This window comes from Corticium candelabrum, chromosome 9, assembly GCF_963422355.1.
Source record: "Corticium candelabrum chromosome 9, ooCorCand1.1, whole genome shotgun sequence".
Taxonomy (NCBI): domain Eukaryota; kingdom Metazoa; phylum Porifera; class Homoscleromorpha; order Homosclerophorida; family Plakinidae; genus Corticium; species Corticium candelabrum.
In genome coordinates, this window is record NC_085093.1 from 7,037,315 (window position 1) to 7,053,820 (window position 16,506).

At 41.4% G+C, this 16,506-nt stretch overlaps 2 protein-coding genes across 3 annotated transcripts; one reads left to right on the forward strand and one right to left on the reverse strand.

Annotated features, from left to right (window-relative positions):
- Window positions 1-1,282: 1,282 nt before the first annotated feature.
- LOC134184628 (ubiquitin domain-containing protein UBFD1-like) lies at window positions 1,283-5,964 on the forward strand. Of its 2 annotated transcripts, none has more exons than XM_062652365.1 (9): window positions 1,283-1,373; window positions 1,581-1,796; window positions 1,872-1,907; window positions 1,977-2,123; window positions 2,183-2,214; window positions 2,285-2,350; window positions 5,405-5,510; window positions 5,572-5,654; window positions 5,714-5,964. In XM_062652365.1, the coding sequence occupies exons 1-9, from the start codon at window positions 1,298-1,300 to the stop codon at window positions 5,822-5,824; spliced, it is 873 nt and encodes a 290-aa protein (XP_062508349.1). In that variant the 5' UTR covers window positions 1,283-1,297; the 3' UTR covers window positions 5,825-5,964. The 2 variants fall into 2 exon arrangements, with proteins under 2 accessions (XP_062508349.1, XP_062508350.1); XM_062652366.1 differs by lacking the exon at window positions 1,283-1,373 and adding an exon at window positions 1,473-1,508.
- On the reverse strand, window positions 5,948-16,500 carry LOC134184629 (coiled-coil domain-containing protein 137-like). The gene is made up of 4 exons (XM_062652367.1): window positions 16,422-16,500; window positions 16,077-16,367; window positions 6,194-6,279; window positions 5,948-6,123 (listed from the first exon to the last, which is right to left on the reverse strand). Exons 1-4 carry the CDS (start codon window positions 16,490-16,492, stop codon window positions 5,948-5,950), a joined length of 624 nt encoding a protein of 207 aa, XP_062508351.1. The 5' UTR covers window positions 16,493-16,500.
- Between the last annotated feature and the right edge of the window lie 6 nt (window positions 16,501-16,506).

Below are 16,506 nucleotides of genomic sequence, written 5' to 3' on the forward strand. Positions count from 1 at the left end.
CACAAAATTTGTGGAATCCTTGGCTTCAAGTTGACTTGCAAAAGCAATATCTTGTGTCACGTGTTTGAGCTATCTTTCTAGAAGATAGAGGTGAAAATGTGTATGTTCATGTTGGTAACGTACAGCTTAACAAACTATGGGGATGATAACTACAATTGTGGAAAGGCTCCATACGAAAGCTCTAATAGCTTGGCTGCAATATGGCGAGATGTTAGTTGCAGTCCACCGGTTTGGGGAAGATACATTAATTTTCAGAGAATAGTGACAAATCACATTCTTCAAGTATGTGAGGTGGCTTTCAACTATGGTTAGAGTGATGATGGTGTTGTGGTTAAGTTCGTATTGAATGAAGAGTAGAATGTCTTGTTGTTATTGTAGAGTTGGAGATTGCTATTCTAGACAATAAGAAGACTATTGAGGGAACAAGAGTGGTAGTTGATGACAATCAAACTTACCCTAATCCTATTGATTGTGGTGTCACTCCTGATGTGACCAACTTAAATGCTCTCTTGCAATGGAAACACGACTCAATCAATGATATACCATCTTCAAGTGGACAGAATGCTGATGTATATCAAGTGTATGAAAACAGCGTGCAAAGGCTTTACATTAAGTCAGCTATTGCCATTTCCGATGATCTGTATTCATGTCCATATACTGCAAATGATATGGCTCTATTGTGTCAAAGTCATTTACACTGAATGTCAATGGTATAGCTACAAGAACAGAGTTATCTTTAGCATTGATAGTAATTGCCTTTTTCTTTTCAGTAAACTGCCAATGGAGCTCATGGTCAGATTGTACGTCATCATGTAGTTTTGGAACCCGTACTCGTACACAAGCACGACTTAGGCAACACAATGAAATGGACTGTGTGGGATTGCCAACTGAGAACTGTGACAGCAAACAACCACTATGTAAGGCCAGTGTTTTTGTGTACTTAATGTGTTACAATTAATTAAGGGGAGAAATGTGGTAGACGGGGGTAGTAGGTGCGCATGCGCAGTCTTAGGCGGTACATACAATAGAAATTATACACTTCAGCGTTACCACAGAACTGTCACCCAGTATCAGTCTACTACACCAGTCCTCTCCTCGCGTGTTTTAGCACATGCTTTTTGTTCCCCTTCTTGTTCACGTATCAGTTAACGCCATGTTGTTCCGGTCACGTGTGTACATGATAGCTACATGTAATTACCTATTATCAGCTGGTGGAAACTACGGTTTGGGAGATTGCTGCCACTTCCACGGTGTGCACGTGCTTACGGTTGCAATATTGCGTGTAGTTGAACTTGACATGTACGACCAGAGCCGTATATGCAGAACATCTGGCGTGAGAGCGTGCGACAATAACTTACACTGGGAGTTGAGCGGTATGCTTTTGCTTTCGCCAATGTAGATAATGCCTTTTTTCTATATCAGTGTCTGACTGGCAACCGAGGCGTAGTTGTTAATTAATATTAACCGTAGACGAAAGACTGTCGTTTTTCAAACGTACTACATGGATAGTACGTGACTCTCGATTTGGTTTGAGACTGCCCACTGGTCTATTGTCTAGCGTGCGTGTTTATCGTCTGTAGGCGGCGAGACTCTCACAGAAGATGGTGAGAGTCACATGATATCTGCTGCAACCACAGCAGCGAATGAGGGATGCCAGGAAGTACAAACAGCTGGAAAGGAATTGTCTAGTGAAAGTGTGTCATTCAAGGTTACTTACAAGCGGACAAATTACGACGTAACGTTTAGTTTCGAGAAAACAGTTGGAGAATTGAAAGATTACCTTGGCAAACTTACAGGTTTGTTGAAGCTCACGGATTGTATTATTAAACCGGAACAAAAACACTAACATTCTTGTTTTCATTCGAATTTAGGTGTTCCTGTAGTCATGATGAAACTGATGTACAAAGGCATGGCGTGAATTTGAGACGGAAGTGGTTCATGTTCCTACTTCTTAGCTCCATGTTTGTCTACTGTAGGAGCTGTGAAAGATGACAGCAAGACGTTGAGGGACATTAGAGTGATGAATGGTGCAAAAATGATGATTGTTGGGTCAACTGTAACTGATGTGATGACACTAGCGGCCCCATTGCCTGCTTCTGACAAGCAAAAGGAAGAGGAATCTGGTGTGTTTCTGTATTTAGTAGGAAACACGCATAGTCTTATTTGTCATGTATCTGTGCAGGTCCAACAAAAGAACCTTTCTCTAAACAGAGGGTAGGTATGCCAACAAGTGGTACTAGGCTGGCTCATTACTAGATAGATATACTCATGTTGAACTGTGTAGCCTCACTGTCTGATTATTGACAAGGGAAAGCCAGATGATGCTCTACCAGCAAGAATAGGCAAGAAGGTATATCATCATGATGCCTAGTTTGTAGCAGGCACATCTTGATATAGTTTAATTAATTAATCACAACAGCTAACGGAAAAGTATCATTTTTTGTCTCACTACCATTACAGGGCCTAGCAAGCGGTCGGGCAGGTCCAGTATTTGCCGGACCATTTTCCAAAAGTTAAGTTTTGCCAATTGACAATTACAGTAAATTGCCTATAAGGCATAGCTGATTAAATATTTTAGATAGTGATTTTCCTACAATACATTCAATGCGTCCTGGGACGCATTTGAGGAAGATGGGAGGCAGATTTCAGGCAGTGGGACGCATCCTGTTTAGTTTTATGTGCATTCTGGTCTAATATGAAGAAGAACTAAACTGCTAAACCCTTGCTTGCTAGCCTGTCTATTCCCCATAAGGTTGAACTCACACCAGGTGTGCTCATTAGAAGACTAAGAGCTGCTCCAGTTGTACACACCACTTAACCTAAGTGGTTTTAGTTGCTGGTCATTGGTCTTACAAGATAATTAGATAATGGCCATAGCTTCACCCATGGTATGGAAGTGTGACTTTGTTAGGCAAAAGTTAATCCTTCAGTTTCCTTTGTAGGAAGGTCTTAGATATCCTAATAAACCTAAACAAATAATTAACCCTAGGCGTACTGTAGTGCTCCCTTTCATTAATGAAGCAGAACAAGACTGGCCCTTCAACTTCACATTTTCAAATGTATGGATGAGTGGATAGATAGATAATCATACTACAGTGACGGCAGACAAACAGATGGAGTGTGTTCATGCGGAAAGAAAAACTGCAATGCAAATCCCGGATGCCTACAGCGGGAACTGAACTGTACAGTTATTGTTGAAATTTAGTGTTTCATCAGCTAAATGGTTAGGGTCAGGACATAACATCACCAACTTTGACCATGCTTCTTTGGGGGCAGAGCTGAATATGCACAATAAATGAGGATGCATGTTTGAAGGGGGGTAGGAAAATCCCTGAGATATTTTATATCTTTAGACTCCTTCTGCCTTTTATGTTCCTGGATTTTCTCGTTTCCAAGATAAGACAAGCCTGCAACATCAGGGCAACAAGAATGGCGCTTGATATACAACATCTGGGACATTGTCCAGCTGAGCACATATCCAGGATTGCAATGGCAAACACCAGATCAAAGTATGCCCATGATCAAGATGTTGCAAACAAACCTCACCAGCCCAGAACTTTAAATTTCCAGAGAGGTTATTTGGAAAACAGAAGACAACTTGTAGTTTCTGGTCGTCTTGGTTTCACAAGCGGCCATTTCTCCTTATGACGAAGCTGTAGGGACGTTGTGTTTTGTCACTTGCATAGAAAGGGGCTTGCTCTTAAACAAGTGAAGTCTAAGCCTGATGCTGCTTTGTAAGCAAACGGAGTATTCCAATAACTAGACATTTAATTTTTACACATCAATTAAATTAATTAATTAATAGTAACAAGTGTATCTAATTAATTTCTTTTGCCCAACCATTTTTATGCTTGCTGCGGTCCTGCGCTATACTTGAACTGAACATTGAGTAACTAGGAGCACGTTCATGTCTTGTATGTAATAAATCTTATAATACTTTTGTAAAGTTAGGTGACTAAACGAATAGTGTATTCAAACAATGTTGAACCACTTGCTGTCTTCATGGCTCTGTGTGGGTAGATGGGTGGTTGGTTATGCCCACTCAAAATGTGTCACGCTTTTGGTGCAGTTAAATGGCCCAATCACAGAAATATTTATGGATGATTGTACATAGCAACCATAGACAACAGACAGACCCAATCATAAACCACCAATGTTCATGAGAGACCGTTTACAGGAAACGCCTGTGCACACTAAGCAGTGGATCTGGATTCAATCTCAATCCATTGTATCTAGGTAGACCAGATCTACTTTTGCCCAATCCGGATCTGATCGCAATCAGTCTCAATCTACGTCCAGAAGTGGTTTCAATCCAGATTGATCCGAATTCGTTCAATTCGTATCATGATTGAGCATTGACCTTGACATGACATAGTCGCTCGTGGACCCTCTTTTTGCTCCTCCATTGTCTTGCTATTTCTTGAGTGAGACCTCTCTAAGTAAATACGGTAGTTACAAATTTGGAATTTGGAATACATTGTGACAGGTCAATTTACAGTTCAGAGGGCTCATGGCTGTTGAAGCAAGGGTGAAGCGCAGCTTCACTTACTATTTTATAGTAATACTGCAGTGTAAACTCTCAAGAAAAGAGATAGGGCATAGTTATTGCTTGCAGTGTGATAAGTAGTTTTCACTAATGCGATTCTTCCTTGTAGTGGTTATCATTTTTGGTAGATTTGTCTAATGTCCTGTTAGACAGATTTGTTTATTGTATGGAATTGCTTTTACTCAAAATTGTGTAACAAGCAACCAATTCCTAATAGTAACTACCATTGCTCCTTAGTTAAGGTTCTAACAGAATCATATCAATGCAATAATTATGTTATATGTATTATCAGGGAGAAATTAATCTGGAGCACTGAAACATTTCTCTAGTATAGAAATAGAATTTGTCAGCTAGGCAAACGGTGACACCTTGAACAAGTAGGCTTGTTATATTGTATACTATCTGTTAACAGTTTTGACTAAAATTATAGCAGCATTTGACCCCACACCAATATTAACACCTAACAATGAATGTGGTGGGTATTGACCTTGTAATTTCTCATTTGACTGTGGGAGCATTGAAGATCACTGTACCATAGCTCTTGCAGCTTCTTTGAAAGCAAATTTCTCACTAATATGTTAGTTGCTCAGCGTTTGAATTTCAATGTTAGAATGTGTAAAGATTCGAGTAAATGACAGGAGACATTACTTTACAATTTGTTTAAAGTTTTAATATTGGTATTAGTGTTGCTACTGGGATTGGCATTGATAGCCTGTGGTATTGTCAGATGCTTGGGATATGCTAAGCCTTAGAGCTGTAAATAATAGATCTATAATATTAAATCAATGACTACATAAGTACTTTAACAAATTCATAGAACAGACTACAGTTGGCGTTACTGGTTATTACTGTTTGTAGGAAGCACTTCCCAAGGTTCCTGTATCAGGCATGTTAAACAAGTTAGGAGGAAAAGTTAGGCTTACATTCAAGCTTGATGTCGATCAGCTGTGGATAGGCACAAGAGGTGATAATGTATGTATGGGTCAATGAAGTGTTGTTATTAGTAACTGGTATTGGTGACACAGAAAGAACTCAAAAGGTACAAATGAGTTCCATTCATTCTGTTATATCAGAGCCAATTGTAGGTCATGAGGAATACCACATCATGGTAAGTAAACCTGACAGTGCACGACGAACAAATCGCACATACAAAATGTGTTCTTGTAGGCACTTCAATTAGGACCAACAGAACAGTCAAGATTCTGGATCTACTGGGTACCAGCTCAATACATTGATGCTATAAAAGATACTATTTTAGGAAAGTGGCAGTACTTCTAAGCATCAGAACACAAAAGAGCACACTATCTGGTTTTCTATTTGTCTGCAGAAAAGTTTGTTTTTTTGATGGAAAGAACTGTAGTTGCCTTCTAAATCTGTTAATTGTTGTTACCTCATAACAGACTATCCTGAAATCTTCAGCCTACAGTTTGTTTGCTTCCGTCTTCTGTATAGTTCTATAATTCTAAGTCGTTCTTTCACTATTGAAGGAGAGTTGGAGGTTTGTTTAGTAACTGCTTTTCGTGGTGTAGCACTAAGAATGGGTGGTGCTTGTGCAACTTCACCAAACTGAACATGATCTAATCAGAGATAGAGATGGAAATTAGATGGCAGTTTGATGTTGTGTATGTCTCAACTACACATACTGACCTTGAAACTGGTTGAAGTCAGCCATTTTCTCTTGTGTTAGTTTCAGCCTTTGAGATTTTCTCTGCGCATCTTTTTTCTTCATATATCTTGTACAATAACAAAGCATTTGATACTTGTACAAGCAAGCAAGCAAGCAACGCACACAGCACGTGCGTGCACACACACACACACACACACACACACACACACACACACCACAGCTAGCCATTACTAAATTTTAGAAGAAATCGATTCTTTTCTGGAAATTCATATTTCATATCAATAGCACTGTTGACAGTATTTTCATTCTACTTCTACTGCCTGGATTACAGATTAGATATGACTTTTTGCTACAACAACAGCCAACACATTCCAATATTGAATGTTGCATAGCTACATTACAACACATTATCATATCGCATGCATGCACATATCATGTGGCCTCACTGAAGCAAGACTACAAATAAAGTTCAGGTAGTACATATTATTTAACAATAACCAATGCACGGTAGGATTTACAAGAAGTAGTCAACTTGAGATGTAGACACAGTAAAATGGTAACAGTAAGCGTAAGGACCTGCCTTTCCAGGGCATGCCCGGCTCTACAGCTGGGCTCCTGTGCACTACTCAGGAGCACTCTGGACCTGTGCTACACAGTCTACTGGAGCCAAGCCAGGTACTCGCACCCGAAGAACAAACCAGGACCTCAGCGGATAGTACAGTCACAGTCGATGGCTGCTCCATCCCCAGTCAAAGACCAGCTACTCATTTATACTCGAGTCGAGAGAGGCAGCGGGGTTTCCCCCAGAGGTGAACAGGGGCAGAGCACCCCTCTAGCTGGCTCACAGTTCATTCATACATATGATTGTCTTGTCAAAACGGTATATGTGTAGCAAGCCAAATGCCTGCGCGCCACTTTCTAACCTGCATGAAACATAATGTGACCATACACCTGTTCTGAAAGTCGGCCAAACTTGAGAGGCAATATCCATACAAAGAGTGCGTCCACTAGGAGTGAACACGTATCATACTAGAGCACTATGTACACTACAGCGTTATCGGAGAAGCAGTTACATCTGCTAAACTGCAGAAATCCTCTGGTAAGCAATGTCGGTGTATGTGGCAACTCATTTATAGAAAACAGCGCAAATGACTCCAAACTTTCTCAATAAGTCAGAGGCAAACAAAAAAACGGGCATGCTATTGGAGATGACGACTTGCAGGTGCAGATCACATGTGAACTAACTATCATCTCAGACCTGCCAACCTAGTGAAATCAAAATACGTGAGTTGGCAGGGAAAAATGTGTACAGTACAAGGTAAGATAAATTGCCACGCCTACAATTACATTTTTAGTTAATACCAATAAGCATTAAATAATATATCTAATTATCAAAATATAAATATTTACATGCTGCTTAGAGTAGAAACCATCAATTAATTAAAAACACGCTTAGTTAATTAAGTTAATTAAGTGAAGTGCAACCAATGTACTTACTACCGATTACTGTGTGTACTTAGTGACAAGCAACATGGTAGGAACCTAGGATAGGAATCTAGATTAGTTGAGGGGGCACACATTTGCCTAGGGGGAGTGGTTAGGTAAACAGAGCTAACTGACTATTAATTATTCATCTATATGCATGCTACACAGGAAAATACGGTAAACCAACATATGTGTTAGTTCAGAATGTCATGTCAATGTTATCAGTTTCTACGTCAGTCATCCCTAAATATTAGCAGGTCACTTGACTAAAATTGAATACATCTTGGCCCAAATCAAACTTTAGCCAAAATAGTAGAGGAACATGTGCCCCTCTGGCCCCACTGCTTCCTACGCCTACGACAAGTCTTCTAGTTAACTATACCAATGCCAATTAACTGACATATATTAAACACAGAACTTGTACTACTGCTTATTATTACAATAGTTATATGAATCAAAAATAAGAATTTAGTTGTGATGTTCTAGATTGTAGTGTCGTTTTGTGGCCTTCTTTGCTTCTGACAGCAACTCCTTGGGTGGCTCAAATTTAGTAGACGAGTCTGGAAGATGACTTTCGCTATTGAGATGCTTGACAGAGTACCAATCAAAGGCACAGTGGATCTGTAGCAAGTCTTACTCAAGCGAAGTAGACTAAATAGCCTTTCTTCCCCAGCATTAGAATGGGGAAGAACAAGGACAAGCTTTGCTACCTTTTCCAGGTTAAAGAAACCTTAGTCAACAGCCATCTGCTGACTTCATGCTGGCCAAGAAATTCCACACAATGTCACCTTGTGTTGTGAGCAAGAAGACACGGGCAGTCTATGAAGTATATGTCTAGGTTTGGATTAGCACGCAAGGCTCTAAATTTGACAGAGTTGTGTTTGCCAATTTTCCCACTAGCATTGTCTATGCCAAACCCAACACAGTTTACCCAAGGGACCTCACAAGCAGACAGTATTCATCTTAGCAAATATGGCTTCTGCGGTGCCTCCTGGTCCGGTTGTTGAGTGCATATCGAGGAATTTACTTTTGACCGTTCCGCGAAGTATGTCAAATATCCTTATTGTAATTGGGTTCATTCCAACCCGGTGTCATTGGAAGCATCCGTTAGAATAGAGAATTGGTTATTTCTCATTGCTGATACCAGGTCTTCTTTCGTTGCAGATGCAACAGCAGATTGCTATAGATTTGGTTCTAGCACAAGAACAACCCTTTGCAACTTGCCTATCAAATACTTCTCGGATCATTGGTCTAAGGTGATCTGCAAAGGCAACTGGAATATTTCCATTTGCTAGCATCATGCTGATTTTCACTTCTGCTCGTATCATCTGCACGAAACACTTCAATTAGACAAGAGTACCCAGCGCCTTCTGTCTTGGATCACTGGTAGGAAATGTTCCGTCGTCACTGCAAAGTTCAACACAGACAGTCTGCACTCCAAGACAGGCATGCACCCCTGCGTAAAGCATGCTCTTTGCGATTACTGTACTAAGGCCGTATTTCCACTAGCTGCAGATTTAAAAGTAAACCAGTTCAAGAAAGCGACTGTTTCCACTAGGAACTTGCGCATCCAGGATGTGCCAAACAAACCGTCTAGAAACGTCTTATTCTTGAAGAATTGGTCTGCTTTGTCACCGAGTCAGAGCAGCTGTTGGTTGTCACTGATTCAGCACAATTTGCATGACGGTGACCAAGGACACCGTCCTCTCTTTCTCCGTAGCTGCTGATTTCTTTCCTTTAGCTAAACGACCCTTACATCTGTCAAGGCAATCCTATTCCAGCAAAATAGTCAATATCATCAAAATGGCATTGTCAGAAGCCAGGCGCGCTACTGTCACATGACAGTTAAACCTAAACCACTTTGCTAGACCTACTACAAAATGGGTTTAAGAAATCAGTTTAGGTTTAGAATATATGCTTAACTGGTTTAGTGCAGGTGGAAACAGGTCAATCCTTAAACCAGTTAGCTTAAACCACTTGTTCAACCGGTTTAGAAGCTAGTGGAAATGCACCCTAAGTACTGCAATTAGCTTGACTTTCTTCACATGCCAGCAACACTTTACGGCAAGTTAAATGTATATAATATATTGTTTACGTCGCCCACCCCCTGGTTTCCAATCCTCGCTATACGCCACTGATCATGGCATAAAGATTTCAGTTTTGCTTGCATTTTCAACTGTTGTGCAAATTAGTTGTAAGAAGTACTTCCAACATGTTGTTCACATCTGACTTTCCTTGATGTTGGCATGATATTGTTTTCTTGCACACAGTGAAAATGACGGAAAATGGATCACTACTGACAGCTTCAACGCACTCATACATCCAAGTCCAACTTCGGTTAAATCTTAACGAGCAGATCCTGTGAACGTTGAGGGCTTTTTTCTTCGGTAGTGTGTCACAACCTCCAGCTTGTGCAGTACTCTCTCTGACTTCAGGTTTGTTTTGAACTGTAACTTCAACTGGCTATAATTAGTGGTGTTCTTGACGTTGCCTCAAGAAAGTATTGCTAAAGTGAAAATATTCTTATGTTTACCAAATGCATTCTACTTATGTGTGACTATAGGAGACAAATTGAAAGGAATTCAACTCCATACTAGCAACATACACTACTAACACTAGAGCTAACCAAATTACAATATTGTAAATTATTATTACTATTGTTATCACTTTAGTTAAAACTTAGATTTATATATACTGTAGATATTAACTAGTCTACTATACAGTTCTTTGATGAATTCCAATCACATAATGTATTCGTGTATAATAATGCCAAGAGCGTATAGAAAAGAAATGCTTTTGCTGGCATATACCAGGGCATGGATGTTATATTTTGGTCCCAGGCGTATACATGGCCGCAAAATGTTGCCATTTGGCCAGTCGTCATCAAAACACTTCAAGACAGAAATACCACAAGTGCTTCAATTATCCATTTGCAAGATCAAAGGTACTGGTACAGCATCAGCATACATGCAGAAACTAGACACACGCAAACCAGAGTGGTCGGCCTGAAGCCCGTCAAAAGAATCAGGATCGGTAATTGCAAAGAAGATATGAGTCTAGCGGTAAGCACTTTCACTCAACACTGACGACACCAGCTCATCAAATGCATGCACACAGGCAGAGCAAATGTTCTGCAGTCCCCATTTTATTTGTCTGCACATGCAGATCCTGGCGATGGGCGTATACTTGGGCATGAGCGTTTTTCAGGCTAAAAGTTCTGACCTGTCCACACATGGGCGATATTACGGAATAATAGCTTGTATACGTACTACCAGTAAGAAAGTCTACCTAAATGGGAACTCCAACAAAAATACAACCTGATCTCAAAAATGTAGGCTTCATCATGAAACTTCATGCTGTGTTACTTTCAGGGTAACAGTCGCATGTGCTAGGCTGATTCATCATTGGCGCTACGCTCTGCCTACACCAAATGAATTGCTTGCGTAGCTCAGTTATCTTGCCAGTAAACTACACGACAACTAACCTGGTGAAGGAGATGCAGATGATGATGGTGAGAGTTGTCCAAGTATTGTGGACACCAAGAAGCTCAAGCATCTCCAGGCTAACGATCCTACTCTGTCAAGGATCAGAGAGCAGGCTGAGAGGGACTAGAGTGATTGTTTCTGGCAGGATGGCCTACTGTATCGCCGGTGGAATCCCACAGGAAGCAAGGGAGTAGATGATACGGTTGTGAATCAAGTAGTTCTTCCAGTTCAGTGTCGGGAATCAGTAATGAGGTTAGCACATGCTATTCCAGTGTCGGGTCACTGGGGACGCATGAAGACTTGAGTCGCATTCAACAACGGTTCTGGTCAAGAATATCTCGTGATGTACAGAGTACTGTCGATGCTGTCCAGCATGTCAGAAGTCGGCGAGTCGGAGAGCCAGAAACAGGGCACCAATGGTCTCAGTGCCTGTGGTTGACAAGCCTTTTAAGCGAGTGGCCATAGATATAATGGGTCCACTCGATCGCAGTCGCAGTGGAAATCGGTATATCCTGGTGCTGTGTGATTATGCGACACAGTACCCGGAGGCAGTAGCACTTAAAAAGCATGGAAGCAGTCCATGTGGCAGAGAAACTGTGGATAATTTTCTCGTGAGTGGGAGTACCACAGGAGATACTGACATATCAAGGATCTAACCTTACTTCCCAATTATTGAAGGAGGTATACAGAATGGTACGAGGGAAGCCCCATTCACACAAGTGCCTATCATCCGCAGACAAATAGACTTGTAGAGTGGATACTTACGTGGTTACCAAAGGAAGAGCTAGGTGATTGGAATGAGATGTTGCCCTATCTTTAGTTCGCATATCGGGAGATGCCTCAAGCGAGTACCGGATTCTTGTCCTTTCAGTAGCTTTAAGGTCGCAGAGTGAGAGGACCACTGGATATACTTAAGAAATTCTGGAAGGGAGACAAGATATCCAGTGACACTGTCGAGTATGTTTTAAAGATGCGAGATCATAGCTCATGAAAATCAGGTAGAGTCACAGAGGAAGCAGAAGTCATATCATGATCGCAGATCCAAAGACAGGTCATTCAAGGAAGGGTATTATTGCCATCATCCAGTAAGAAGATTGCAGCAGAGTGGTAAGGACCATATGAGATCAGTAGAAGAACGAGTCTAGTAGACTATGAAGTAGACATGAAAAGCAAATGGAAGCGGAAGATGAGGAAGATCTACCCTGAGATTCCTACTAGTGACACAGGACCAACTCACGTAGTAGTAGACGGATACCTCTCTGCCAAGCTACGTAGCGAGCTGAAGGATATCCTGGATAGATATTCAGCAGTCTTCAGCGACCTACCTGGTCATACAAGTGTTGTGGAACACCGAATTGACACTGGGTCCGCTAAACCAGTACAGCAGAAACGCTAACATACGCCCCGGTCTCAAAAGGAAGTGGTCGAGAAGGAAATCCAAATGATGGTTTGATCTGGATATTATTCAAGAGTCTCAGAGTGATTGATCTTTGCCTGTAATTTTGATACCGAAACAAGATGGCTCTATGCGATTCTGCGTAGACTCTAGAGAATTGAACAAAGTGTCCAAATTTGACACCTACCGTATGCCTAGGATTGAAGGTGTCATTGACCAGCTATGACCAGCAATATACATATCCACACTGGACTTTACAAGAGGGTATTGGCAGGTGCCTGTGAGCAAAGATCTACAGAGAAGACAGCGGTTGTCACCTCCACTGGATTGTACGAATTCAAGAGGATGCTGTTCGAATTGCATGGTGCCCTGGCAACATTTCAAAGGCTTGTAAACAAGGTGTTGAGAGGCTGTCAGAGTTTTGCAGAAGCATATCTAGATGACATCGTCATATTTAGTGCTACATGGGAAGAACATTTGTTGCACCTGGAACAGGTCCTCACATGCTTGTCAGGAGCGGGTCAGACTGCCAAACAAGAGAAGTGCAAACTCGGGGCACAGCAGGTTGTTTACGTGGGTTATGTGGTAGGAGGGTGCGAGATTAGACTAATTAAAGACAAGGTGCGGGCAATTAAAGATAGTACAAAGCCCTTCACCAAGAAGGATGTGCGGAGCTTTTTGGGTCTCACAGGATACTAATGGAGATTCATACCTAATTATGCTGACATTGCAGCTCCTCTATCAGATTTGACGAAGAAGAGGCAATCAACATCGAAGGTAATGCAGAATAATGAAAGTGAGAAGGCATTCCAGAAATTAAAAGTAGCCCTGTGCAGTTATCCCTTTCTGGCAAACGCAATCTATGACCAACGCTTTGTGTTACGCACTGATGCTTCAGAAAGAGGAATTGAAGGAGAATTACTGCAATATGTGGATGGGCAGCAACGCACTATAATAGCATTTCTAAGCAGAAAGCTACAGCCAAGAGAAAGCAACTATTCTACCATCAAAAAGGAGTGTCTGGCAATAGTGTGGGTGATCAAGAGTACACATACTTGCGTCTATGGGAGAGAGAGTTTGACCTACAGATGGATCATGCACCCTTGACGTGGCTGCACAGCATGAGGGACAGAAAACAAAAGTTGGCACCGGGTTACTCACATTCCTGGGAAAGAAAATCAGCTGTCCAGGAGAGACTAAACCAGAGCCGTATATAGAGTGTTGCGACATGACCATTTGGTCACGTGAGATTATGAGCGCCATTTTCTGTCCAGTTGTACATTGCACTATCCGGGAAATACAAGAGAGTCGATTTGTTTAGTCACTGCTTGCAGAATGCCTTGCTGTTGCACTTGGGGATGCAGCAATACAAGTGAGCTCTAACCCTATGTATCATCTTCAGGACTATACAGAGCCACTGTCGAAACTACTCTACGTACGTGTAAAGTCTCTCAAAATTAGGGGCAGTATTGTTCATGCCTACAGTAATAAGTTCCATTAACTTCAAGCTTTGTCATGTCCGTACAATTTATACAAGAATTTTACTACCGTCGGCTGGACACAAAATGGCGCCCATAAATCCAGGTTGTTGCAACTCTCTCTATATATGGCTCTGGACTAACTATTGTTGCATTTGTTTAGTTATAAACTCCGCAATAACGTTCAGTTTCTTAAGGGGAGATATGTAAAGACAAAAGTGTTAGAAGTTAATATTAACAAGATTTGAGATCGCGAGCACGAGAGATGTGAGTTGCAGAAGATTCAAAAGACTGTTTGAGAATTGCAACGTCCCGTGACAAAAACCCACAATAAACTTCCTCTGAAATTGTGCAAAAATGGATTCAAAAAGGCAGAAATCACAATAGCCTCAAACTTCCAAACCAGAAAGTGCATGAAGCGTGCGGCTCTAATCTAGACCAGAACGATACTAAAATGATTTTGGAAATAGCCTTCTAAGCCAATCAGCGTCTTAGATCAGGAATGTTGGCTCTAAATTCTGATTGGTTTAGCAGTATTTGGTTATGCTAAGCGCACTAGCGCTGATTACGTGCGTGTGAAATTCTCCTGAGCAGTAAGTGCAAACCCTTGAAATAGAAATGTTAAATTGATTAGCCACTCAGAGCCGTAGCTGCCATTTTTTGTCTGTCAAATGGCCATGCAATCTTCTCATTTGGTCGGCCAAAGATGTCGTTGGGTTAGCCATTGGCCAATGGCTGGCCATTATTTCATGCTCTGTAAGTGTACGCCAGAGTCATGACTAGAGACTCTGGTACACGCACACGTCTTAGTTCTAGTTTCTTCAAGGCTTTAACAACTGGTCGAGCCAATGCCCGTTGACTAGCTAACGTTCTGCCGCAGAATCAAAGAGTCGTCATTTCATGCCATATGCCAAGATATCACTGCAAACAAGGCAGATGTCTCTTTTTCGTTTGTGAGATTCCATGGCATTTACAAATGATATGTTTGCGTAATGCAAACGCGCAGTGTCTTTCCATCTCATCATTGAACTCGGTAAACAACCCTAGGCTGTTAGACTACAATTTAGCATAGTTTTTAAATAAGTACTTCCGAAATCATTTTAGTATCGTTTTGGTCCAGACTAGAGTTTTGCGCTTCGTGCACTCTCTGGTCTGGAAGTTCGTGGCTAGAATCACAAGTGCTGTTAAGAAAGGAGTTGAAGTACCAAAAGATTTCATAGCAACAAAGTCATGTGAGATCCTTGTAACTCAGATTTATGAACAACACCAACATCTATGTGCATCAGTACATGTACACTATTAACCATGTCATAACCTTGTAATTATGACAATACTAGTAGATCAACAATTCATAAATAAATATCGCCTAATTCTTCCAAACTCCAACAATTGGCAAAATGCATAATTTTATATGCCTGTGAATTTCTAGCATTACGATAATTAGGCCTAGCTCAGTGGTGTAGCTACAGATGGCTCAGTGGGGCTTCAGCAACCCAATGTTTAGGGGATGGTCTTTTGTTAATGAACATATTCCTCACACCTGATGCTACAGGTAGTAAACAGCAGTCAGATTTCTGGACTGTCAAGGCCTTGGAAGCCCATATATGGCATGTCTGGACACCAAAAAGACATTCAAATACCCTACTTGCATAATGGACCATCGGTGTAGGGAGCGGGGGGGGAGGGGGGGGAGATGAAGCCCCTCGCTCAGTCTAGGAATTGAAATTTTTGTGCCAGTGACTTTTGCAAATCTGTATATGGTCCAGCAAGCAAGGTAGTCTTTTTGCTTATTCATGATGACATCCACGGTACAGCACCCGCTTGTGAACACCTTCCTAAGCTACTGTCCAGGACATTTGCAGCTCTAGACCGAGGTCACAGATTGTGCCTAAAGTAGCAAGGTTTTAGCAGCTACATTTTGCCTATTCAATAGCTTATTGGTCCAAGATATTTATTAAATAAACCATTAATATCAATCTGAATCTCTCCTTAGTTATAAACCACCTCACTACAGTCTGTACACGCTGTACTGTCCGTACGTACCCCTAGGAATTCTTACTGTTTTCTTTTTTGTCCAGTGGCTTGTATTTGCTTCTGATGTTTGTGCAAGACAGACATGGTCTCTCGTTCCATACGGTCAAAGTAGGAAGAAGTTGCTTCTCTTTCTCGTCTGCTGAACACGATGTCTCCTTTAGTTTGCTCTTTGACACGTACAAAGTCTTTTTTCACACCGTCAAACCCAGCCTTCCGTCTTCTGCGTTTACTGCTGTCTTCTTTAGCTATAATTAGCCTCTTGAGCGGCTTGGACAGTTGCTGCTCGTCTTCTAGACAAGGTCGTTCGTTATCCCCTCTATGTATGGCAACATTGTAACCGTGCAACATGATTCTTTCGTCCATTGCTTACTGTCTATTCGTTCGTCTTCTACAGAACGGATCATGAGTCTTTATTCTTTTATGGCGGCTAACCCTTCCCATGTTTGCTAGCGCGC